This window comes from Bemisia tabaci, chromosome 5 (assembly GCF_918797505.1).
Source record: "Bemisia tabaci chromosome 5, PGI_BMITA_v3".
NCBI lineage: Eukaryota > Metazoa > Arthropoda > Insecta > Hemiptera > Aleyrodidae > Bemisia > Bemisia tabaci.
The window spans coordinates 25723793-25745927 of record NC_092797.1 but is presented as its reverse complement, the minus strand read 5'-3'; the positions used below and the strand labels follow the sequence as shown (position 1 = coordinate 25745927).

At 36.4% G+C, this 22135-nt stretch overlaps 2 protein-coding genes across 3 annotated transcripts in view; one reads left to right on the top strand and one right to left on the bottom strand.

Moving 5' to 3' along the window:
• The window catches only part of LOC109037433 (somatostatin receptor type 2), a 259262-nt gene extending 252464 nt beyond the window's left edge, over positions 1 to 6798 (top strand). Inside the window, exon 7 of the mRNA XM_019052097.2 lies at positions 1596 to 6798. Coding sequence (XP_018907642.1) covers positions 1596 to 2141 — 546 coding nt within the window. The 3' untranslated portion in view covers positions 2142 to 6798. The remainder of the gene's footprint in view (positions 1 to 1595) is intronic.
• LOC109037432 (solute carrier family 12 member 8) lies at positions 6761 to 21918 on the bottom strand. Of its 2 annotated transcripts, none has more exons than XM_072300473.1 (13): positions 21772 to 21918; positions 20783 to 20984; positions 19874 to 20054; positions 19154 to 19299; positions 17122 to 17356; positions 16209 to 16410; positions 15737 to 15837; positions 14707 to 14840; positions 12913 to 13112; positions 11911 to 12016; positions 10567 to 10674; positions 9224 to 9402; positions 6761 to 7955 (listed from the first exon to the last, which is right to left on the bottom strand). In XM_072300473.1, exons 2-13 carry the CDS (start codon positions 20951 to 20953, stop codon positions 7787 to 7789), a joined length of 1932 nt encoding a protein of 643 aa, XP_072156574.1. In that variant the 5' UTR covers positions 20954 to 20984; positions 21772 to 21918; the 3' UTR covers positions 6761 to 7786. The 2 variants fall into 2 exon arrangements, with proteins under 2 accessions (XP_072156574.1, XP_072156575.1); XM_072300474.1 differs by lacking the exon at positions 21772 to 21918 and adding an exon at positions 21627 to 21765.
• Between the last annotated feature and the right edge of the window lie 217 nt (positions 21919 to 22135).

Here is a 22135-nt window from a genome sequence, read left to right as displayed (position 1 = left end):
GTAGTCCAAAAACTCACTAAGTTATTAGTGTTATTAGTTATTAGCAACGTTTAGCATACACTTTATCGCCAGGCTGTTGCTTAATCACCAGGCTGTTGCTTAATCGCCATCGGCTATAAAAGGCTATAAGAAATTGTGTTGCCGGCTATAGAAGCTATTGGAAATCTTACAGCCGGCTGTAGGTCTATGGTATTTTGGAACACAGATTCTACTGCCAATTTTTACCAGGGCCCGTCACACTTGGCAGAACTTTTACATTTTTACTTTCTCGCTCCCCTAGGGTAGAGAGGAAGTATTGTCATCCTCCAAGAAAAAAAAAAAAAAAAAAAGTTGAAATTTTTTCGGTTGCGAAGATTATAAATTGGAGAGGGCCAGGAAAATATAAAAGGATGCAAGAGGAAACACGTAGCTGCTTATTTTTCTGACCGTTTGTGACGTCAGGATCCAAAAACCCTTAACTTCCTGAGAGAAGTCTTTTCGTCTGTATGTCTGAAGGGGCCTTCATCTCAAGCAGGATTCTATATCCTGAAATCAAGGGCTGAAACAAGAAAACCCTCTCACAGGTTCACATTGACTGATAGAAAATTTTGAAAATCTGATAAAATCTAATGCATAGCTTAGAGCTCATTTTCGTAAGTTCGATGGGACTATGATGAACCATTCGAGCGAGTGTCACTTAGATCAACTTTGACAAAGCCAGTAAAAACTATCACACCACTTAGAAATGTTTCAGAAAAGAAAGGGGGGGGTGGGGAACTATGAATTAATTTTACGAGGTTGTCGGTATATATAATCAAAGAGACGAATTGAATCGGAGAAAACGAAAACACACCAACTCGAAAAAATGAAAATAATCAAGACACACACACACACAAAATGTCTAGTAAGTAGGTGAAGAAGTTAGTCCGCAAGGAAAAGATTTTTGGTGCCAAAAGACAATCATGTACTGAGGTACACTTTAAAGGTGTAAGTTGGAATAGATGCGCTAACTTCAATGACCTTCATGAAGGTTGACTGTCTTTAATGAAAATGAACCATTTTCGAGTCACCGAGTTGGTGTGTTTTCTTTCTCACTGATTCGATTTAGATCAAAAGGAACTATATCCCTCGAGACTTAAGCCCTATCGTGCAGGTATTTTTATGGATCTTACAGCCGATATCACAATGGATAAAGTTAATGTTTATTTAAATACGCCCAAATGGCCAGAGCTTTGACAAATCTTTAATAAATCTTGAAAGAAATTTTGGAGTTTTATTAATTCAGGGTGCCTACTATAACAGGCTGGCCCAAAACTCAGTACTTTTACGGTACTTTCTCAGTACATTCCCAAGAAATTCAGTACCTCCTCGACAGAAAAATTCAGTACTTCTTCATTACCTTCATTTGACGAAATTTGAAAAATTTCAAAAATTTAAATTTCTCGCTCAAATTGCGATAAAAATGACAAAAATTCCGGACCTTCTACCGGAATTTCCGCACTTTTTCAGTACTTCCGGACTACCCTTTAAAAATCAGTACTATATCCGGACTTTCCGGGAATTCCGGACTTGTAGACATCCTGTAATTATTTTTCCCCCTCTATCTCTGTGTCCAGGTGACGAAACTCGTCCTCACCGTGATCACGGTCTACGTCCTATGCTGGCTGCCCTACTGGATGTCCCAGCTGGCCCTGATCTTCACGGACCCGAACCACTGCCAGAACAACCTGGGGATCACCATGTTCCTGGTGACCGGGTGTCTCGGATACTCCAACTCGGCCATGAACCCCATCCTCTACGCCTTCCTTAGCGATAACTTCAAGAAGTCCTTCCTCAAGGCCTGCACCTGCGCCACCGGCACGGAGGTCAACGCCACCCTCCACATGGAGAACAGCGTGTTCCCGCGGAAGCACCGCGGGAGCGAGCGGCTCCGGACGCGCGGGCACGGAGGCGGCGGGGCCCACTCCGGAGGCGGCGACAGGAACGACCAGACCTGCCTCATCGTGAGCAAGACCGAGTGCTCCACCTCCGGCACGGCCATCACCTCCGCCTCCGCCTCCCGCTCCAACGCCACCGTCATCGCCAGCGAGGTCAGGGAGGACTCCGCTCAAGCCCCCGCCAAAAATTGCGTCCGAATGAATGTGCCTCCGACCAGCTTATAGTTTTCCCCTCGCCCGCCCCCTTTCCCTCCACTCATCCTCGAGTAGCCTGTAAGGAAGAGGGAACGCTACCCCAAGTAGCACGGATGGCGATAAGTAGTCATTACATTGTAAAAGTGTTGCAATGGGTCACTAAACCTTGTTTATTTTATTGAATATTCTGAAAGTACTATGTCAGTAGATAACGTGGTGATTTTTCCGCACTTTTATGGAGCCGAAATCGCGGAGAAAACCGCTTTTGAAAAATCTAAAAACTGCAAGAAATTTCAAACGCACCCGAATGGCGGGAAACTGACGGTGTTGATGTACTGCGGTAGTCATAGCGCAGTCTCCTCTCATTTTCCACTGATGTTTGTTAAAATAAAACGTATTTCAATGTGGAATTGTTGCTTATTTATTACAGCTAACATATGAATAAGATTCGAGTTTTGAATGCAAAAGACATAATTTCGACTTTAGTATTGTTCTCATATACACACAGTAGATAGACATTTGACTGACGTCGTGGAAACCCGTGCCCGCTTCTGATTGGTGCCGGATGACATCATTCGGTGCGGCGCGAAACCTGGGCATTTTAAATTTGCGTATAAGTTGAGCGATTTGAACTGCGCATTTCTCGGTTATTGAGTTACTTGTTCGCGTTTTTAATGTGCGCATCGTGTTCTATGCGTCATTTTCCTTCGGAAAACTATATTCGCAAGTCAAAATTCGTTCATGGTTTAGTGACCCATTGAGGCACTGGGTGCGAAAAGGGCACTTCTCGATTGCAGTGTTTCAGAATCTCTGTTGCTGATTAATCCCTTGGAAAAAAATTTAATGGGTGCTTTTGCCAGTATTCTTTCCATAGAAAATTGTAGAATCATAAGGAATATTCAGCGAAATTTTTAGTGAAATGGATGCATTCACTTTCCTTACAATGAGTGAACTATTTGAGGAGACTCTGAAACACTGCAACCGAGAAGTGCCCTTTCCGCATCCAGTGCCTCAATTCCACTATGTGTTGTGCTTATTGCCTGGCTCCTGTTTGAAGGGGCCCCCTTTATTGAGACTCATTGCAATAAAATTGAAATAAGTTGAAATTTTTCATTGCATTGCATATTGCCTATCTTTCAGACAATGGAGCTCATTTTTATGATTGTTTAAAATCAGCATAACGACTACATACCTAAATAATGTAAAAATATTGCAATTTAATGGTAAAAAAATTACAATTTTATTGAAATTTAATTGCAATATCATTCCAATATTTTCGTTGCACTGTGCTACTTGGGAATAAGACCGGAAAATCGAATACTCTGAGAACATTTGCTGCAAGATGTTCTACTAGGAAATCGGGTGACTGATTATTTATCAATGCCTGAATCGAAAAATGTATGCCTACCTTTATCAAGTAGGAATGTTTTGTTTTTGTCGAAGAAAACCAACAAAAATATCTCTTTCACATTTTCTGTGAATATTTTTGAGTGATTAGAAAGGAATTGACAGAAAATTTCAAAGAATACTGTCATGAGTCTTCTCATTTGAAAAAAAATTAAACCAGAACAGAGGTTTGCGGAGGCAAAATCAGAGATAAGGAGGGAACTAATTTTTTCAGTTTGAATTTCAGTACCTATAGTAGAACAGAGTTGGTTTCCACATTTGAGCAGTTGGGAGAGAAGAAGTAGGCAGGTTTTTGTGTAAATGATCTAAATCACTAATGAAATAGATACCTGCTAGGTTCATTACAAGACACAGTTCTGACAAGATGCACCTAAATTGTTTGATTATATTCAGCAGTCGAGTGCTTCGTGCGTCATTGGTGCCAAAGGCATGAGGACTGTATAAGTACAGTAGATAATACAGGCGTTAATAGGGAGAAATGTAACAAATTAGGTACATGACTAAATTTCAGCGGAAGAATCAGTATATTTCTTCCATCAAAGTATCAAGAAAGAATAAGATGGAAAATTTCTTGGTCCAAACAACAAAAAGCTGTAAACATTTTGGAGGGCCTAATGTACCTGTAGACTGACTGTCCTTATTAATTATTATGTGTTAGCACTTTTAAAAAAAATTCATTTGTTGTTTGATTACATAGGAAAGTCTCTTCTCAACTCAAGATTTTCCTCAAGTTTTGAAAAGAATTTGGGAATTAACGGGCTATGCATTCAAGGGTTCAAGGCTTGTGGAATTTGATTCCAGATTTTCATTACTTAGTTGAGTGACTTTTGTAAAAAGACATTTGAAAAGTTGATACCTATATTTTTCAAACCATTCTAACTCAGCTTTTAATGCGTCTGTTGATTTTTGTTCCTCTTCTGTTTTATAGAATTGTTACAATTTTCAAAAACTTCCTTTCTTCGGACATCCTGAGATAAATTTGCAGGGTTAGTCTGGCCTGGTTCAGAACTTAGAATCAGATGAAGGAGCCTGTTGCAATAAGCCCAACAACAAACTTAAGAATATTTGCAAGTTATGCTATAACAGCTTAAAAATTTTTGAAAAAGAGAGCGCCTCTCCTAATTTTCATAAATTTTTAGGGGTGATTTCCAAAATCCCTACTTTTCCTTTGTCCCAAATGTCCACTATCACGGACCAATATTTAAGGAGCCAGACCTACCCTATATGTATGTAAATTTGTTATAGATAATTTCTTAAGGCTCTTAAAATTCACCAGCAAAAGTTAGACAAACGTAACTGTATAAGGTATTAGTTACTGTCTAATTTACGGCTTGAATGACTTGTAGTTCTTTGTAAAATAATGACGAAACTTAACGCATTTATTTGTCAAGATTATAGAAAACTTAATAAATGATTTCGACACGTTTTAGTTTGCCTCACTCATTTTGCCTAGGAATAGAAAAATTAAATTAAATTTAAAAAAATAATAATGGTTCAATTTAAATAAAACAAAAGTAATGCAAGAAAAGTCAAAGGCACTTCTGAAAATTGCAATCCACGAAAATATATACAAACTTGAGTACCAATGTTGGAAATAGAAAAAATGGGGGGTCTGAGTACACTGCAATTAAAGACCTGGCTGACGAGGAGTCATAAGTCATTTTGGTTGTCTTCAAAAAAAAAAAAAAAATTCAATTTTTTTTCTAATCAAATTGTACATATCCTCAACTGTAATTCATGACAGAGGTTTTTTTTTTTTTCTCAAATGTGATTATTATTGAATGAGTTATGCAATGTGTTATGCAACAAGGTGATGCAATCCTTCTGTTTGTTCAAACTTAAAACAAGTGTTACTTATGAGAATGTTTTTTGACGTTAAGGTACACTTTTCTTGGGATCTAATTAAATGGATGGATTTTCAAAAACTTTGTTTTCGTTAATTTCCTGGCGTTTCTTCCTAACTACAAATGAGAGGGCTTCCCCTCATTTAATGCTCCAAAAAAAAATTCAAAAAAATATCAATTATCCGAATATTTAAAAATTTTCTCGTCTAAAACTAGAAAGTGTCTGAGGAATCAAATAAAAAAGTTTTTGAAGATCCGCCCAATAGATCCTGAGTAACGTTTACTTTGACATCAGGAACTTTTACTTTGTGAAAATAAGGACTTAAGGCTCCCCTTAACTGCTAGCCAACATAACAAAATATTGCTCAGAAGAAACATAACTAGTTTCAGTGCTTGATGAGAAAAAAAAACAGAATTTGAGATTTATATCATGCATTGTAGTGGCATGCTTACGAAGCACCATTCCTGTCTGGAAAATGCTGTATCAAGTGAGGCCTGCCTACACTACAGGAACTCTTATGGTGTAGGTATTCAATTACTCACAAGAAATCTTACAGTACATCAGATAAAATCCGTGAGATCAGTTAATGCAGTGTTTTGGCATTCAATTTATCGATATTAAAAAATGAAAAATAGACGATGTATTTAATAAATAAATCTATAATTTACAAAAATGGAAAAAAAAAATAGAGTCAATCATTTGATTTGGTTTACAGTAACATAGACACTAATTTCACAATTCAAGTTGGATGCACAGTGCACACTCAAAAAGGACACAAGATCCCGTAATTTTTATTTTTAATGTCTTAAAGGCACCTAATAAAAAAAAAATAGAATTCACTTTAAAAATAAACGGATTTTAAAAAACATTCGTTACATAAGTTGAGGTTTGAATGATAGTTTTGGTTAGGTTACCAATTGTAAAATAAAATTTAAATATATTTGTAAAATATATTAGAGTGACATGGACCACTTAATGATTCATGATTATGGAAGGATATAAAAGATGGGAGCAGAATGTATTAAATTATACTGAGGCACTCCATCCATTAAAATCAAGTTCACTCATGTGCTATTTGAATAACACAAAAAAGCATTTACATGCTACATAATATGATACAAAATTTCTGTATTTTTGCAACGAAAACTCGCTTGCAACTACAGGATGACTGGGGAATCAATAATTACTGATGCTTCATGCCATTTCATTGTTAGAAGTAGTTTTCTACAACCTATTTCAACAGTAATATTTTCAACCTAAAAATGCTAATACACATCACATTAAAAAGGACTTACAACCGGATTATTATTTGGAAAATGTAGAGCATTGTTTATTAACAAGCCTTACAATTAATTAGAAACAGCGAATAAGAGTCTTCAAGAGGCTAAAATCAAGGATTTAATTTTTTTTTTTTTTTTTTTTTTTTTCAAGCAAACGCCTCTACTTATGTTGTGAAATAATTAGTATTAATCTTTCAAATCTTTTGCTAATGAACTTTACTAGAATATTATTTTAAAATTTTGCATCTAAGAGGGCTGATCAAAATTTCTATTAGAATTTTTTTGTTCAAGGTGAAGGAGGAGCAATGCTTTCCTTGGTCAACTGTTTGTTCCGGTCGTAACATGAAGTGGTAAATAAGTTCAAAAAATGAAAAATAAATACCACAAACGGTCAAATATGCTTTTATTTATTGACTGCACTCTTAAATTAAACTCTAGCAAAAATGTTGTGCCTCCTTCAGAAAAAAATCTTAGAGGGTGAATTTGAAACTTAACGTAAAGAATTTTAGTCCCACATGTTTATTTATTTACTTAAAATTCGGTACATTTATTCCCTTTAAGGGATTGTACAAGTCAGTGTAAAGTTTATTGTAGTACAGAGCCAAAACAGCTGAATACTAGGTAAACTGATAAAGGAGAAAAGTGTCTGAAGACAACGAATTGAGCCTCCAAAATTTTTTTTTTTTTTGACAGTAAAATAAGAAAAAAAAGAAAACACGGTGAAAAGAGGTATTTAGAGAAGTTATTCCGGCTCTTAAGTAATTATTGATTAACAACTGGAGAAGAACTCAAGGAAAAGGAAGAGATTTGAGCGTTCATGTAGATAAAAATCAAGTTTTTGAAAAGGATTGAGAAAATTCACCCCTACACCCCTTGATAATTCTAAATCGCATTTGTCATTCCTTAAAACCTTCTTAAAAATATTATACACACTCTTAGATAAAATAATGGACAGCTGCAGTGATCATTTAAAACCTAGGTAATTGAAAATGCATTGATACACATGACAATAGTCTAGATAGGATAGAAGTTAAAAATCACAGATGCGTTTCATAGTTTCCGGCCACACTTTGGGGGCTAGTTAGTGTTTAATTTCATATATTCGGTAAAAAATTTAGGAATGATGATTTAAATTCAATAGAGTTACCTGATGAAGTTTGGCTGCAAGTTTTCATGCATAACAGTTGCTGTTTGATGGAAACGTTGACGATGTGCGAAGTCCTCGTTATCTTCATTCAAATGTTCAGAAAATAGTTCTAGATCTGGATGATTTGGAGTGACCACAATTTCTTCATAGTCCATTTCCTTATTGCTGGAAAAAAAATTGAAAAAAGTCAAACGACTAATGAACCCTGAAGCTACATGAAACAGATAATTCCTACTCAGTGGCGTGGCGTGACTATATCCGGTAGGCGTTCGGTAGGAGTGTTAACTTCAGGGGAGGGGGGTCAGAAAGGTTTCTTAAAGGGGGGTTCGGGGGGCATCCCCGGAAACTTTCTAAAAAATGAAGCCGCAAGAACACGATTTTAACCCTTTCTGGTGAAAATTGTGCCGGTAAATTGTCATTGAAATTTTGTTCTTTTTACCGATCGTTTTCCTATAATTTATTTTGTTAAATGATAACGTATTTTCGCAACACGCACCTGCAGAGGGAGGTGGGAGAGGGAGACTGGGAAACTGGGAGATGCGGCCCGCAGGCGCATGGGGGGGGGGGGGAAGCGGAGGGCGAATCGCGGCATAGAGGAAATTCGGCGGTTCGCAAACCCCTGCGGACCACTGCTATAGGAAACAGCTAGACTGATGAGCGGCTCTCCTCCCTCGTTCTTTTCCCCTCCTTTTTCTCTCTGCTGTGTTCCCTCCGCGAGCGCGGTCCGCACTCGTCTCTGAACCCAATGTTCAAGCTCCGCTCTGCGCCGCGCGCCGGTGCCTCTCCTCTCTCGTGTACCCTTTGCCCCTTCATCATTGCACCCAGGTTCTCTCTCCTCACCGTTCGCAGATCATCCAGGTTCGGTAGCCGGTGCGGACCACGCGTCACAGGATTTTCTCTCTCCGCCGCGCCACATGCCTCTGTCGGAAGCCAAGCGCCCGATACTTATTTGCGATCTACTATTCTGTATTCTGTATTGCTTCCCACATTCTCAGCCATAATTTATTAATTGTTTCAAAATATTTTAGGGTGTTCGGCGAACACTGCGAACCTATGGACGCCACGCCACTGTTCCTACTGTAGGTGGAAAAATACTTTTATTCCCTCCAACACTGTCGCTTGAATGTTTGTTAAAATGACAATTTTTTTTTTTTTTTTTAACATTTTTGGAGAGCTAAAATAATTGTAAAACTGAACTTCCAAAATGAAAAAGTCAATAAAGATTATCCATAGGAAATGTTTGTTTTTGCAATTTAGGATTAAATAGCCACTAAACATGGTTTTAAAGGTTATGGACTGAATCCCATCTGACCTGAAAGGCGTTAAACACCTGAAAAATGATGTTGAGTTTTTTGTTAGAGCTGAAAAGTATGCAAATACTTCCAGCAAATGGCATACATAAGAATTGGAAAATATTATATGAAATAACTTACCTGAAGAGTTTCAAGCAGGTCCAGCGGAGCCACCACAGAACATTGAACTGATTGGCAACACCCGGCTTGACAGCAGGGTTTGCAAACCCAACGTATGCCCATATCACAATGCAAACAGCCAAGTTCATTACTGCAAAGCTCCAGTTTACAAGGCACATGAGGAAAATTTTCAATAGTGCCTGAAAACCATGCATGAAAACAAAGATTAAAACAGATCTGACCGAGTGACCATCAAAGAGGGATGCTAATGCATATGAGTTGTCTTCTTTTTTACTTACTGTTTTTTTTTTGAGAAACACATTACGGAGAAGTTTTCATGATGATTTCATGCAGTTTATACATACCTCGAATGATAACAGATTATATTATGCAATCATTCATGAGCAATATGATTCTTGAAATTTGAAACTTAAAAATTTTGACGCACATCTTGATAGCATTAGCATGTTTGAAAACGTACTTCGTTAAGACAAGATATTCCACAAGAAAAATGAAAATCTTTCTCCAAAAATGCATGAAGTGAATAAAGTTCGGCAGGTAAAATATGAGGATAATCAAAAAAATAAATTAATATGGTGTTTATCACAGGAACTGAAAACCAAGCCTAAAAATAAACATTGATTTTTGGTATACTTCAAGTTTTTTAAAGAACCAATGGTTTGCAAGAAAGTAAACTTTCACTTGGCTCCAGGCGAGTTTTGTCAACCAAACAACGACACGAAGCGATATTAAAAATTCAGGATAAAAACACAGATTTTTCTAAGATTATAAAAAACAAGACAAATTTAAGGGAAAATTGAAAAGGTTTCATCATGATTTACTGGCCATTGGATCGTCTGCATGAACATTTTGATTGATTAAAAGTAGACCTCTTAAAGGCGATAGGCTAGCTCCTCCATTAAAGCCTACTTTTTGAGAGCATTTGTTGAGATTGGATTTTGATGAGAATTAGTTGCATTTCTTGAAAACTAAAAAATTCTTTTTAGACAGCGATGTGCCTACAACAATTGGTTTTCATGTCAGCAGCGATGACAACCTCATCCAAAATTCACGACCAACTTCTCAACATTGGAGTGGATGGACGCAAACGTTGGTCGAGAGTTATCAAACGGAGGCATTGAATTCCTGACTTCTGGCAAGGGCTTTTTTCAGTCAGTTGGCAGTTCAGTAAAACTGGGCTCAAAAGTGAACCAAATCTATTGGCAGAGATTTGTCTCAATATAATGGTAGAGAGTCATAAGAAGTGGAACATGAGGTGAATGGTGACATTAAAATGTGGCAATTTCAAAACCCAACTCTTGGAAAAGATAGAGAGATCAAACAAAAAACCTGACAAAACTCACCCCAAACAAAGAAAGCCAACGGTTGCACCAACTGGAGTACCAATTTGAAGTTTTTGAATGAACTATCACAGTCAAGGAGTTTTGCTGGTCTGAAGCTGAGGTTGGAGTCTAAAAATATAATAAGACAAATAGAGCACACTTAAAACTCGAACTATTCCGATTTACACCCTGCTTATGCACCTTCCAATCCAATGCCTTATAATGTACCTTTCAATCAAGAGCCTTATAATCAATGTTATTTAAAGTTTTTCCACGGCTGACAGAGTAGGTAAGCAATGGTTTTAAGTAGTAGAAGATTAAGTGAGAAACAAAAAAGGCCCGTCGAAAGATAGATCAGAAAAGCAGAAATGCTGAAATACTTTTGGCTCTCCACCACACCAGTCAAAAGTCCAAAACACTTTCCGGAGTCCAGACTTGTGAAAGGAGTGAAGAGACTACACTCATTTCTTCTCAATTAATACAAAAAATATTCCTCTGCAATAGGCTATTTTTTCCCTTCATAGCCTCGCTAACATATTCTATGTAAATTAGAATGCATGGATTGGCTCTTAAATAAAGTCAAGCACAAATCTTAATCTTAATCTAACTAAAGAAACCATTTAAAGTTTTCTTATATGTAGTTCTCTTTTTCTAAAGTTTTTAGAGAAATATTCATTATGAGTTAGTTGAAAAATATGTGGTGTCCAAAAAAAGGAGAGACTGGACACAATAATAAAAAATTGAAAATGCTGGAATTATGAAAAGCTATGTCAAAAGTACTCACGGAAAAAAGTTAATTAAGTTATGAACCACTAAACAAGACTCTGCAATTAGGCACTGCGATATGTATACGTATTTCCTTCATAAAATTATACGCAGAATACAATTGATGCATTGAAACATTTTGAATCTAACTCATAATGAGACAATCGCCTTTTTTCACTCAAATTAACACTTTCCGCTCTTAAAAAACCAAAGTTTACCCTAGTCGAGTGATCGGTAAATTTCGCAACGGAAGAATTTTCCTGTGCGGTCACTGTATTTAAGCAAGATTAAAGGTGGTATGAATCAGAGGAGAAGGAAAGTGCACACAAAACTAAACTCCAGTTATTTGCCTGACATACAGCTTGTTTTTAAAGACTCCTTTGACCTACACTGACTATAATACTTTCTTGTGAGTGGGATGTTTAAATTTATGGTTTACACTGTGAACTGCAAATATCAATTTTACATTCATGAGTTGATGTTTGAAGCTACCGATGAGGAAACAAGTCTTCCATTCGTATAGTAATTAACTTGTCTTGTGATCCATTGAGAACTGCTGTCACAAGGACTAAAAAGCAAGTATTAAACAAACACACAAACCATTATAGAACTATTAGGAAGCTGATATCTTTCTGGAAACAAGGAGTCTAGATCACAATTTTGACCAGAGGAGGCATTGCCAACGTTTTGATTATTGGCGGTAGACCTACAGGAAAACACACAAAAAAATTTACTTTTAGAGAGTGCTTTCTGCAAAAATATTTTATGGTAAACTCGGTATCATTGCATAGGTATTCCAAGGCCAATAAATATATTATTGGCACAATTTTATCTGACATGCAAAGGTGACTATCCATGAAGCAAAAAAGCTTGAAAAATTATTGATATTATTATATGGGAGAGTATTTTGCAAACATTTTAGCAAGAACGCCCGAAAATACCAAACAAATTAAAGTTGTCAGTTTGAAAATCTAAGTTCAAAAAACTTAACTCTGAAAAAAGCTATCTCAAAGTTCTAAATGTCATTTTCAGCGCTCCAAATCTTCAGATTAAATGGTAGCTTTAAACCCTTCGTTCGTAGGATATGAATTAAACAGCTTGCAACATATCCTTTGTGATACTGCAAAGAGAATTCTCCTTCCAAAACTGAGTTACCAAATTTTTACCTGACTACAAAAACAATGCTTTACTGTTCTTCCGCTCAATTACACATCATTTCAAAACATACATTTAAATTGCAAAAATTTCAAGAGGCGATTTATGCAAGCAAGAAAGAAAATAGGGCTCTTTTAGGCTATTTGCTGGCTAGATGACATTAAAAAAAATAAATAAAAATTATGCTAAGAATGCATATATATACAAAATATTCTTGAGCCAAACAAAGAAAACATGGGCTTGTGTTTTAATCAATACATTGCTTGGCTTTTAGGCTTTTTTTCCCTCGCAGGAACTACGAACCTCCTGTTTCTTGAGTAGGAAAGAGTAAGAGGATAACACAGGAGCATTTCAGATGCTTGGGACTGATCATAATTGACATTACTGATTGATTCATTAATATGAGAATTATGATCTGTAAAACTTTATATATCAATTATCAATTACCTGAGTTTTTGTTCTCTTTTGCTTTGCAAATCATATGTCATGGCTAGTGCAAAATAAGCATAATCAACCGAAGCATACATGAGTAGGAATGGCATTGTTACAATCGGCGCTAAGGAATTAATATCTCCAAAAAGTGTGAAAATGACTATTACTCCTGTAGTCAGAGCCATGGCAGAGACTGGAAGTCTATTGGGTCCTTTCTGAAATTAAAAAATATAAACAAATATATGATTCGGTCGATTCCATACATTGCAATAAAGCTCTTATTGCAATGTACCATGGCTTGTTGCTGTGTTGCAATGTTGTATGTGCATGGTTGTACCTACAGCTCGTAGGTACAAGAGACAAGTTTCTTCTTTTTTTAAAAAAACTACAGGAGCCAAAAAAATTTTTAACTATCCTGTTCTATTTTTTCACGCGAAGGCGTTAGGTTATTTGACGAAAATCATTAAACGCATTACTTTTTTAGAGCGAAACTACTGAGCACATCACTTTTTGTAAAGGAAACTGAAAAATGCACTTTTTAATGCAGAGAAACTAGTGACGTGTGCTATTTCCATGCTGATAAAATAATGAGGTGTACAGCCTTGTGGAAAAAAATGTGAAAACATAGAACTTTCAGCACTCTTGAAGAACATATCTTCGAAGTGAAGCCAGATGCTGGTTTTGAAGTTGCTGAATTGGTCTTGGAGATGCTGTATTTTTTGTAACCTTGTTAAGAGCATTTCCCACCTGCTCTGTGCAAACGTCCTTGATCACAAATGATTATGTATTTATTAATTATCAGCATCAGTGCACAGTGAATGCTGCGGTGAAGGTGTCATTAACTTCTTCATAAAATAAGGATCAAGTGCGTCTTTTCGACAGACAATGATTAAGTGATATGACAAAGTCCGTACTTTTTTGAAACGGAGCCAGATTTTTAAACTCATTTTTTCTCATTTCAAACTCATTTCAAAGTATAGTCTTGTTGAGTACTTTTAAAAGCAGAGAGACTACATACTTCATTTCTCACCACTATAAGAGATCAATAATTCATACACAACCGTTCCCTAGATAAAATCATAGAGTGCATAGAGTCGTAATGTAAGAGGAAGAGCTGGCGCCACTTTTAAGCAGTTCCCATGACCCGAATTCCGAGATTCCTGTGCGGGGCTGGGTCCCATTTTCGATACATAATCGTTTGTTTGCGATACACGGGGACCCGGGCATATTCCACACAGCCATTTTGGATCAAATATGTATTGACAAAGTAACCCCGCACACCTGGCTTGGAACTCGTCAAGCAGAACATGGCACCAGCTCTCCCACTTACATTACGACTCTACGTACTCTATGGATAAAATAGCTCTGGTGTATTATGTATTCATGTAAAAAGTGTTTCAATAGTGATGAGATTTTCGGAATGAGTTCGAGACCAACAGACTGCACAGGTGTTGGGAGATGCATTCAGAGCAATATTTTATTGCTCTGGGACAAAATAGTGCTTAGAGGTAAAACTTGAACAAAATGGTGTATAATGGCACTGAATTTCAAACCTACTGCGATTGCAATAAAACCTTTTGCAACACCTGGGTGATTTTTTCAGGGAACATAGTAGACACTGTACAACATATTTGGTGTTTTGTGCCTCCCATTGTTTTGTCAATGAAGTAAATGATTATCACCGGTCTCCTATTTCTTCACCTATATTTTTACTTAGGTGGGCTACTTTCTCTATTTCATGCTATGGCTACAAGGAAATTGGGTACAAATCATAGAAAAAGAGTATAAGTGAATGAATTTAATACTCACCCCTCTACTAAGAACATTGCTGAAGGGAATTAAATTTTCATTGGCAATGGACTGAAGGACACGTGCAGTGCCATAAATGGCACCCAAACAGCTTGACATGGACGAAACATAAAGACCAGCAAGCAGAAGCACACCTACAAAGTACGGTAAAATGATAAAATAAGTTGCGATTTATGGCAAAATAATACTTAAGGCTTCTTCAAGATTTTGTTCTTTAAATATCATCCGCTGCCAAGCACAAAATTTGTATAATTTTTTAAATTTAAGAAACCAACATGTACGAAACCAAAAGAAACGAAAAAAACAACAAAACTAGCAGGGGAATACGAGGTAGCAAACTGTGAGCTCGATTGATAAATAAGGAAAGAGAATTGGTAAAATAAAAAAAACTAAACTCAGGTGTTTACTTTAATTTATTTTTTGAGTTTGAGTTTGATCATTTTCTGATTCTCTCCTCTTCCTCGTTGCGAAACCGGACCTAAGAGACACATTTCTTGGTTTAAGATTAGTGACTTATGTTTCATTCTTTAAAACAATATAGGAAATCAATGACTGCAGAGGTGCAAAATTTTCCAAAACCTCGACTGACTGACCGTTCTTCACAAAAAGCAACAAATTTGCCACCACCGGCCATGATCTATAAAGTCTCTGTCTCCTTTTAATGCATTTATACTTATAATTTGATGGATTTTGAGTTATCATTAATGAAATCCACCATGTAATTGTCATGCCGTAAAAAATGGCTTAAATGTTGTATGCTATGTACAAGGCTACTAAGATGTACAGATTGATCAATTTCTTTGATCATATCCATTCTTTGACGTAGGTCTTTCGACTGAGTTAGAAAACACAGTGTTACAAATTTGTGATGTGTGTGTTGAAATATTTTTTCTGGTCTTAAAACGTGAAAGAGAGACAAGGAGAGAGAAAACGACATATTTTCAAGAGCGTAGAAGCATAACAAATTCAAACTACAAAACAATATAGGAATATGAATTGCAATCAAATAAGGGAAAAAGAGTCAACTTACGAACAGCAGAGACTTTGGCTGACATCAAGTAGTCATCTTTGAGTGCTATGCGGGAACATGTTGATCCCAAGACAAGAGCAAATAATAGATACAACCCAGTTCTGCGAAAATAAGAAAAATTATGACCACAGGTTTTTGTCTTGAACAGATACTGCAGAAAAAACAGGAGGGATTATACCCTCTAACAAACATCAAATTATCAACCAAATTTTTACACAATTTTTTGTCGAAAAAATACACTCATGTTAATGAGTATATTTACACAATGTTGCAACAACTTGAGATTCCTTTTGGCAAGCACCCTTGTCCAGCACAGTTAGACACTTTTGGCACTTTCGGTAACTCAAAAAATAGTATCATGAGTAAAAAAGGTTACTTCTATCAATTAAAACAATATTAAAATTAAATTAAGGCAAACACTGAAGGCTTGGTTATGCAGAGAGTACATAGGAATATACAGGAATATACTCACCCTGTGCCTAAAGCAGCAAAAGTCCCATTAGGAATATCCTCAGATGGGTGACGGAGATCTCCACTCATATTGATCCCTGCCATAATGCCTGTTATGGTTGGGAAGAAAACACCAAAGACAGTAAACCAGCTGTAGTTATCAAAATACTCAGACCAGAGATTTTCCTTGATGTGACTAATGCTCCAGCCATCAAATCCACTTCCTAAAATTATAATAAGTACATAATTTAGCACCATTTGAGGACATCATTGAAGAAAATAAGAAAATAATTAGAAAAATTGCACTGATTGCGAATCAAAATTTTTAACTGGAAAACGGGATAGCATGAAATTTGCAACTGACAGTATTATGATCTAATCTAACACCTTTATACCTTCGAGAGAGTATTTACCCTTTGTAGAGAAACTATGATGGTGAGGGAAAAAAACCAGTGAGCAGCATTTTGCTGATTACAATTTCAGCTCAAATATTGGAAAACATAAAATGCATTATTAATACTTGTGTTGCATTTTTACACTGAATGAGAAAGCAGTCTAGGACAGCAAGATTCAAAGCACAGTATGTGACACTTTCGGAGTCGAGGAATTTGGGTGTTGTAGCATGTTCCAATTCTTGCATAACAGAATATTATGTATGATCAGCCCTGCTACGGGAAGCAAAAAGTTCAAAATAAATAATCTTTGCCTACACTCACTCACTCACTCACTCACTCACTCACTCACTCATAAAAAAATAGTAATGTTGAGCACTAATGCCCGACTGTAATGATTGTTACACCAGACAAAATACAACTCTATACAACAAACTAAATAGTTGAAAATGCAGCTGTTGGCAGTTGAGATTTGAAAAAACTTGCATTCAGATATAAAAACAAAAAATCTTTACTCTTAAATTTAAGATAAAAAGAACTTACGAACGTCTGTGTGAACAAAGCTACCAACAGCGAAGTCTAGCCCAGCAAAGAGTAAAACCAGTAGGAGGACAAACTGCAATTTTACAACCCATTTGATTCCTGCCAAGTCAATGACACTTAGGACCATGACAGCTAGACTGGCAAAGACCCTTTGTGCCCACGGATTTTTCTCAATCTCTAACAAACCAGCAATTGACTCGCCCAGACCCAGCATGCTGAGCGCACAACCAACTGCCTGAGAATGTATGAAAATTAAAATGTAAATTATTTTTGTTTTAAATGTCAATCAGAGAAACAAAACAAAAAACTCAAAGAAGGTAAGAAACCTGAATATGATCATGTGCTTCTTTTTTTTAGCAGAAAATACATATTGATGGGATAGCTGAAAAAAAGCATAACTCTTTTGCAGAATCTTGAAATGCCTTTGCTTTTGATAAATCGCTCTTCTATTCGATTTTATTGCAGGAAAAAAAACCAACACTATTGTTCGACATTTTTACAGAATATTCTTCAACCGGAGAAAAAAATTCAGGGAAGTTTTCAAGAGATAGTGTTAAGTGAATGGGGAATCTGCAGCATCCCAGATATGCTTTTTTGTAGTGCATCGTCAATATAAGAGGAGTTATACCTCCTGAACGATACGTGTTCAGTAATTAGTTTTACAATTTTAGATACAGGCAGTAAAAATCGGGGAAATTAAATTTTTGACAAAGAGCACTCTAATATCCTTAAAAACACACTAAAATACAAAAAACAAATGGGTATACAATTTATCCTCTATAGCCTTGTGTACCCATTTGTTTTTTGTATTTTAGTGTGTTTTTATTGTTATCCTTAAAACTAAGGTACAAGCTATTTTAATCCCTAAAACCAGATGGTATCCTAGATATTTTCTTTGAAACCATACCAACAGTTCAAAGATAGACTCTCTTTGTTTCCAGTTTTACCCCAAAATTACTGAAATTTATCAACTAGCACATTTTAAAACACAATGGCTTTGTCACTTGCAGTGTTTGAAACTCCCCTTCAAGTTTTAGGAGCCATGTGGCGCATCAAGCCCGATTTTAAGGCGCCATTGAAGATTTTTTAGGGGCCAAATGGACCACTAGACAAGGTACGAATTTAAGCATTCTCATACATGTACCTTGATCAGAATTTCACGTAGAACACGATTCGCGAAACGAAAATTATTGAAACCAACTCCTAACGAAGCTATTAACATTTTTATTTCACATTAGTTACGAGGAATTTGAACTGCCCGCTCACTAGAAACTCAAAGCTCTACGTGAGTCAAATCGCGTACTACAACGGTTTCAGCAATCTTCTCAATCGAGCAATGTTCATTTCCCACCGTGTGTTGTTCAAACTATAAGTAATTTGCTGTAGCTGAGCCAAAGCGTCAAGATCGAGGTTGCAAGATTTTTATATAGCAGAGGCTGTCATGATAACGTTTAGCGCACGATGTGAATCACGTAGAGCATTGAGTTTTCATGAGCGGGTGGTTTGAATTCACGCACCAAGAATCATCAATATCTTTGGAAGGAGTTGATTTCGGTAATATTTGTTGTGCGCATCGTGTTTTACGTGAAATTTTGGTGAAGAAATATGTATCAGAATGCAGAAATTCGTACCTTGTCTAGTGGTTCATTGACTTTTTGCCTACATGTTACAGCGCATTTAGTGAAAAGTTAGACGCAAGATGTTTTCGTAACAGAAATAGTAAGTAGCTGTAACTTGAGGAAGACAAAAACACTAAGAATGAAATCATGAAGAATAAAAAAAGCTTTCACTTGTATTGCTGACAATTCTGAGTTGTTTTCAATTCAAATAGATTTGTTTTCCTTTTTTTATGCAAAATCCAATGAAAATCCAGATTTTTAGGGGGCAATTTTAAGGGGCCACTTTGGCGCAGAGCCTTCATTTTTTAGGTGCCATGGCCGATTTTTTAGGCGCATTTGGCGCATTGGCACCTGTGAGTTTCGAAACACAGGTCACTTGTGAGCTTTTGAGGTTAACTAATAGTTCAACTTACCTGTCCAAAAGTATAAAGTAAGCCAATAGCCCCTGCGAATCGAGAGCCCAAAACATAAGCTAGGAGAAAATAAACGCCTCCACTCTCCACTCGACATCTTTCACAAATACCCACAGCTGATAGGACAGATATTAATACAACACCAACTGGAAAGGGTAAAAAATGATTTAGGTAATGTTTGTGAAGGGAACAAAAGGTAAATACAATTTGTTAATTAGATGCAAGGTCTAATTATAAACTATTCCGTATCTAACAGCAATCTATCAAAAAGCGTAAAACAAGTATTGAGCTTTTTAGGAATAGAGGACGTGACCTTCTATAAGGTCTTAGTGGAATCACTTTAATGTTATATTGAAGAAAATACAAGGAAATTAAGTTCGCCTTTGAAGTGAAACTTAAAGACATTTTTTGGAAGAATAAAACAAAACTTTAGGTATCTAAGTATGTTATCGAGTTCAGGGGAAAAAGTAATTTACAAATTGGTAGATTACCTTCCCAATATGAAGTAGGTACCTAGTATTTTATCAGATAGAGCTTTGCTGTAATCTATCACAGATTCGCTTAAAGTTCAAAGCTTCTCTCATGTTTTCAGAGTTTATAAGCTTACAGAAAAATATCTGATTTACATTGCAATGACTCGGTAAGGGATAAACTTTAGGTCAATATTAAAAACTTCCACAAAAGGTAAAAAGAGATTACTACAAAGTGAGCATCACATACCAGAGGAGAGAATGATGAGAATAGCATTTAAAATGCCAGCTTGAGCAACTACCCATCCAGATCGCAAGAAGACAATCACTCCAAAAATATTAATGAGACAGGAGGTAAATACACCATCCCACATTCCAAACAAAACAGGTTGCGAGATGAAAAACTGTGACTTCCACCATGGCTCTTCAATCTGCAATAGAAATGGAATAGTGATGAGAGACTTCAGAATTGAGGTAAAAAAATACTGAGAGTACCAAGTTGGAAAGAACAAAGTATTTCTGTATATGAATTTAATTTAACTCGAGATTTATGCAAACATGCTTTTAGAATATTTTTATGACCTACTTTGCATCTCACTTCATAAAATCACTAAAATCAAAAAAGGTAGGTAACATGAACAAATGTAAGCAAAAATCGTGGAAATTTTAACGGAGAGAAATTTTCTCCATTTTCTGCGTTATCATTTGATTTTGTTCATTTGCTCTGCATTTTGTCACGCTTAGATTGACAATGCTGTGCAGCATTCGGCTGTGAAACTGCTAAAGTGTGTATCTCGGTTGCTATGTTTTTAAATCCTCGCTCCTATTTCCTTTTTCAAAAAAAGACTGAACCTACATCATGGCTTGAAATTTTCAAAAAATATTCTTTACATAGAAAAGAAAAATAACCAAAGTTTTCAAAAAAGGATGTTTAGTAGCTTTCCAAATAGAAAATTAAGTACGTCAGGAGGTCTGCAATGCGCAAACCAAGATACGCATTTCTGCAGTTGCAGCATCAACATGCTCCATAGTTTGACTTCGTATAAAGTGCATCTTTGCTGTAAGCTATTATTGACTTGAAAATCTTGATAAAATCTTCTTTTGGATGAAGATTGATTTTTATTCATCTACACTTAATCAAATTTCAATCAATTTGTACCTGTTCATCTGCAAATAATTCATTTGTATCTGTGGGCTGATGGCCATCAGATTGACTGTAGTTGGTTCTGTTTGGATGTCTGTTGGAAAGATTGACATGACTTGTTTCTGCACCATAGCTAAACTGCGTTCGCGGCGAGTCATCAGACGAACCTTTCAGGGTACTCTGCATAGCTCTTGAATTCCATTACTTGATGGCAAATCTGTAAGAAAGAAGGGATAAATTAAAATAAATTCTGTAGTGCTGCCTATTGAGATCAACGTGTCATAATCTTAGTGGTGAACAATGGCATGATCTCTAAACTCCTCCAACAGACACATATTTCCTTCATTGCAAAGAGGCGTCAATTACTGCATTTTTCACACTTTTGCAGCATCTCCTCACAACGGTGAAATCCATTAGAAGGGATAGTTCTCTAGATTCTTCAGAGTTCTCTGCACCAAGGGTTGTAAAATTAACTCCGGTAAGCAGAAATTATTATGAAAGACAGCCTAAAATAATTTGTTGAAAAGGTGCAACTAAAGTTCCCACTTAAAAAAAGAAAGCCCTTTCCTTCTGCGGCCGCTGTCAATGGTGAAACAAATCACAAGTGGCCTTACAGTAAAAGAGCAGCTGGCAAAGGAACATGTTACTCACTGGCTCGTAAGAATGTTCTGCAACCATCTTTTAAGAGCTTGGCCCTGTTGGTTATGGTAGAGATGTCTCATTTCTTAAATTTTCAAATTGGGACCCATTAGCCGGACTCCATGACAAATATAAAAAAGAGGTCCACTAAAACTGAAAAAGGTATTCTTTAAAGAAGTTCTTAAAATTTATGCGTTGGATGAACAAACACTAAACTTACATGAAAGTATCAACTAATTCGACTTTCCGCTGTCACTTTCTGCGGTGAAAGAGACGAGTGGTCAGATGATAACTATGGAAAACATGTGACCAAAAACCTTACTAGCATAAAAAATAAATGACTACAACTATGTGAAGTTTCTTACACAGCAATATTCCTCCTGAAGTGGGTAAAAGTGCGTAACTGTCCTGCGTTGTTGGCGAAATGTTGGCGAACCAAACCAAACCTCAACAAAAACAAAAAGTCCTAACCTCAAATCTGATAAGGTTTGTTGTTTGTTGTCATCTGCATGTGTAACAACTTATTTTGATTCGGAGTTAGATTCCTTATGGTTTAATTAATGAGTTATTGTCAGCATTTAGTAGTCAGAAAACTAGTTAATCTACCAGTAAAATAATATGTAATTTTTTTTAGCCAACTAGGTTCAACTACTTAATTACTGTTCAATTATTAGGCATTCTGGTCAACTCTCAGTGTAATAAAGTTTCTCAAGTGTGACAGACCTGCAC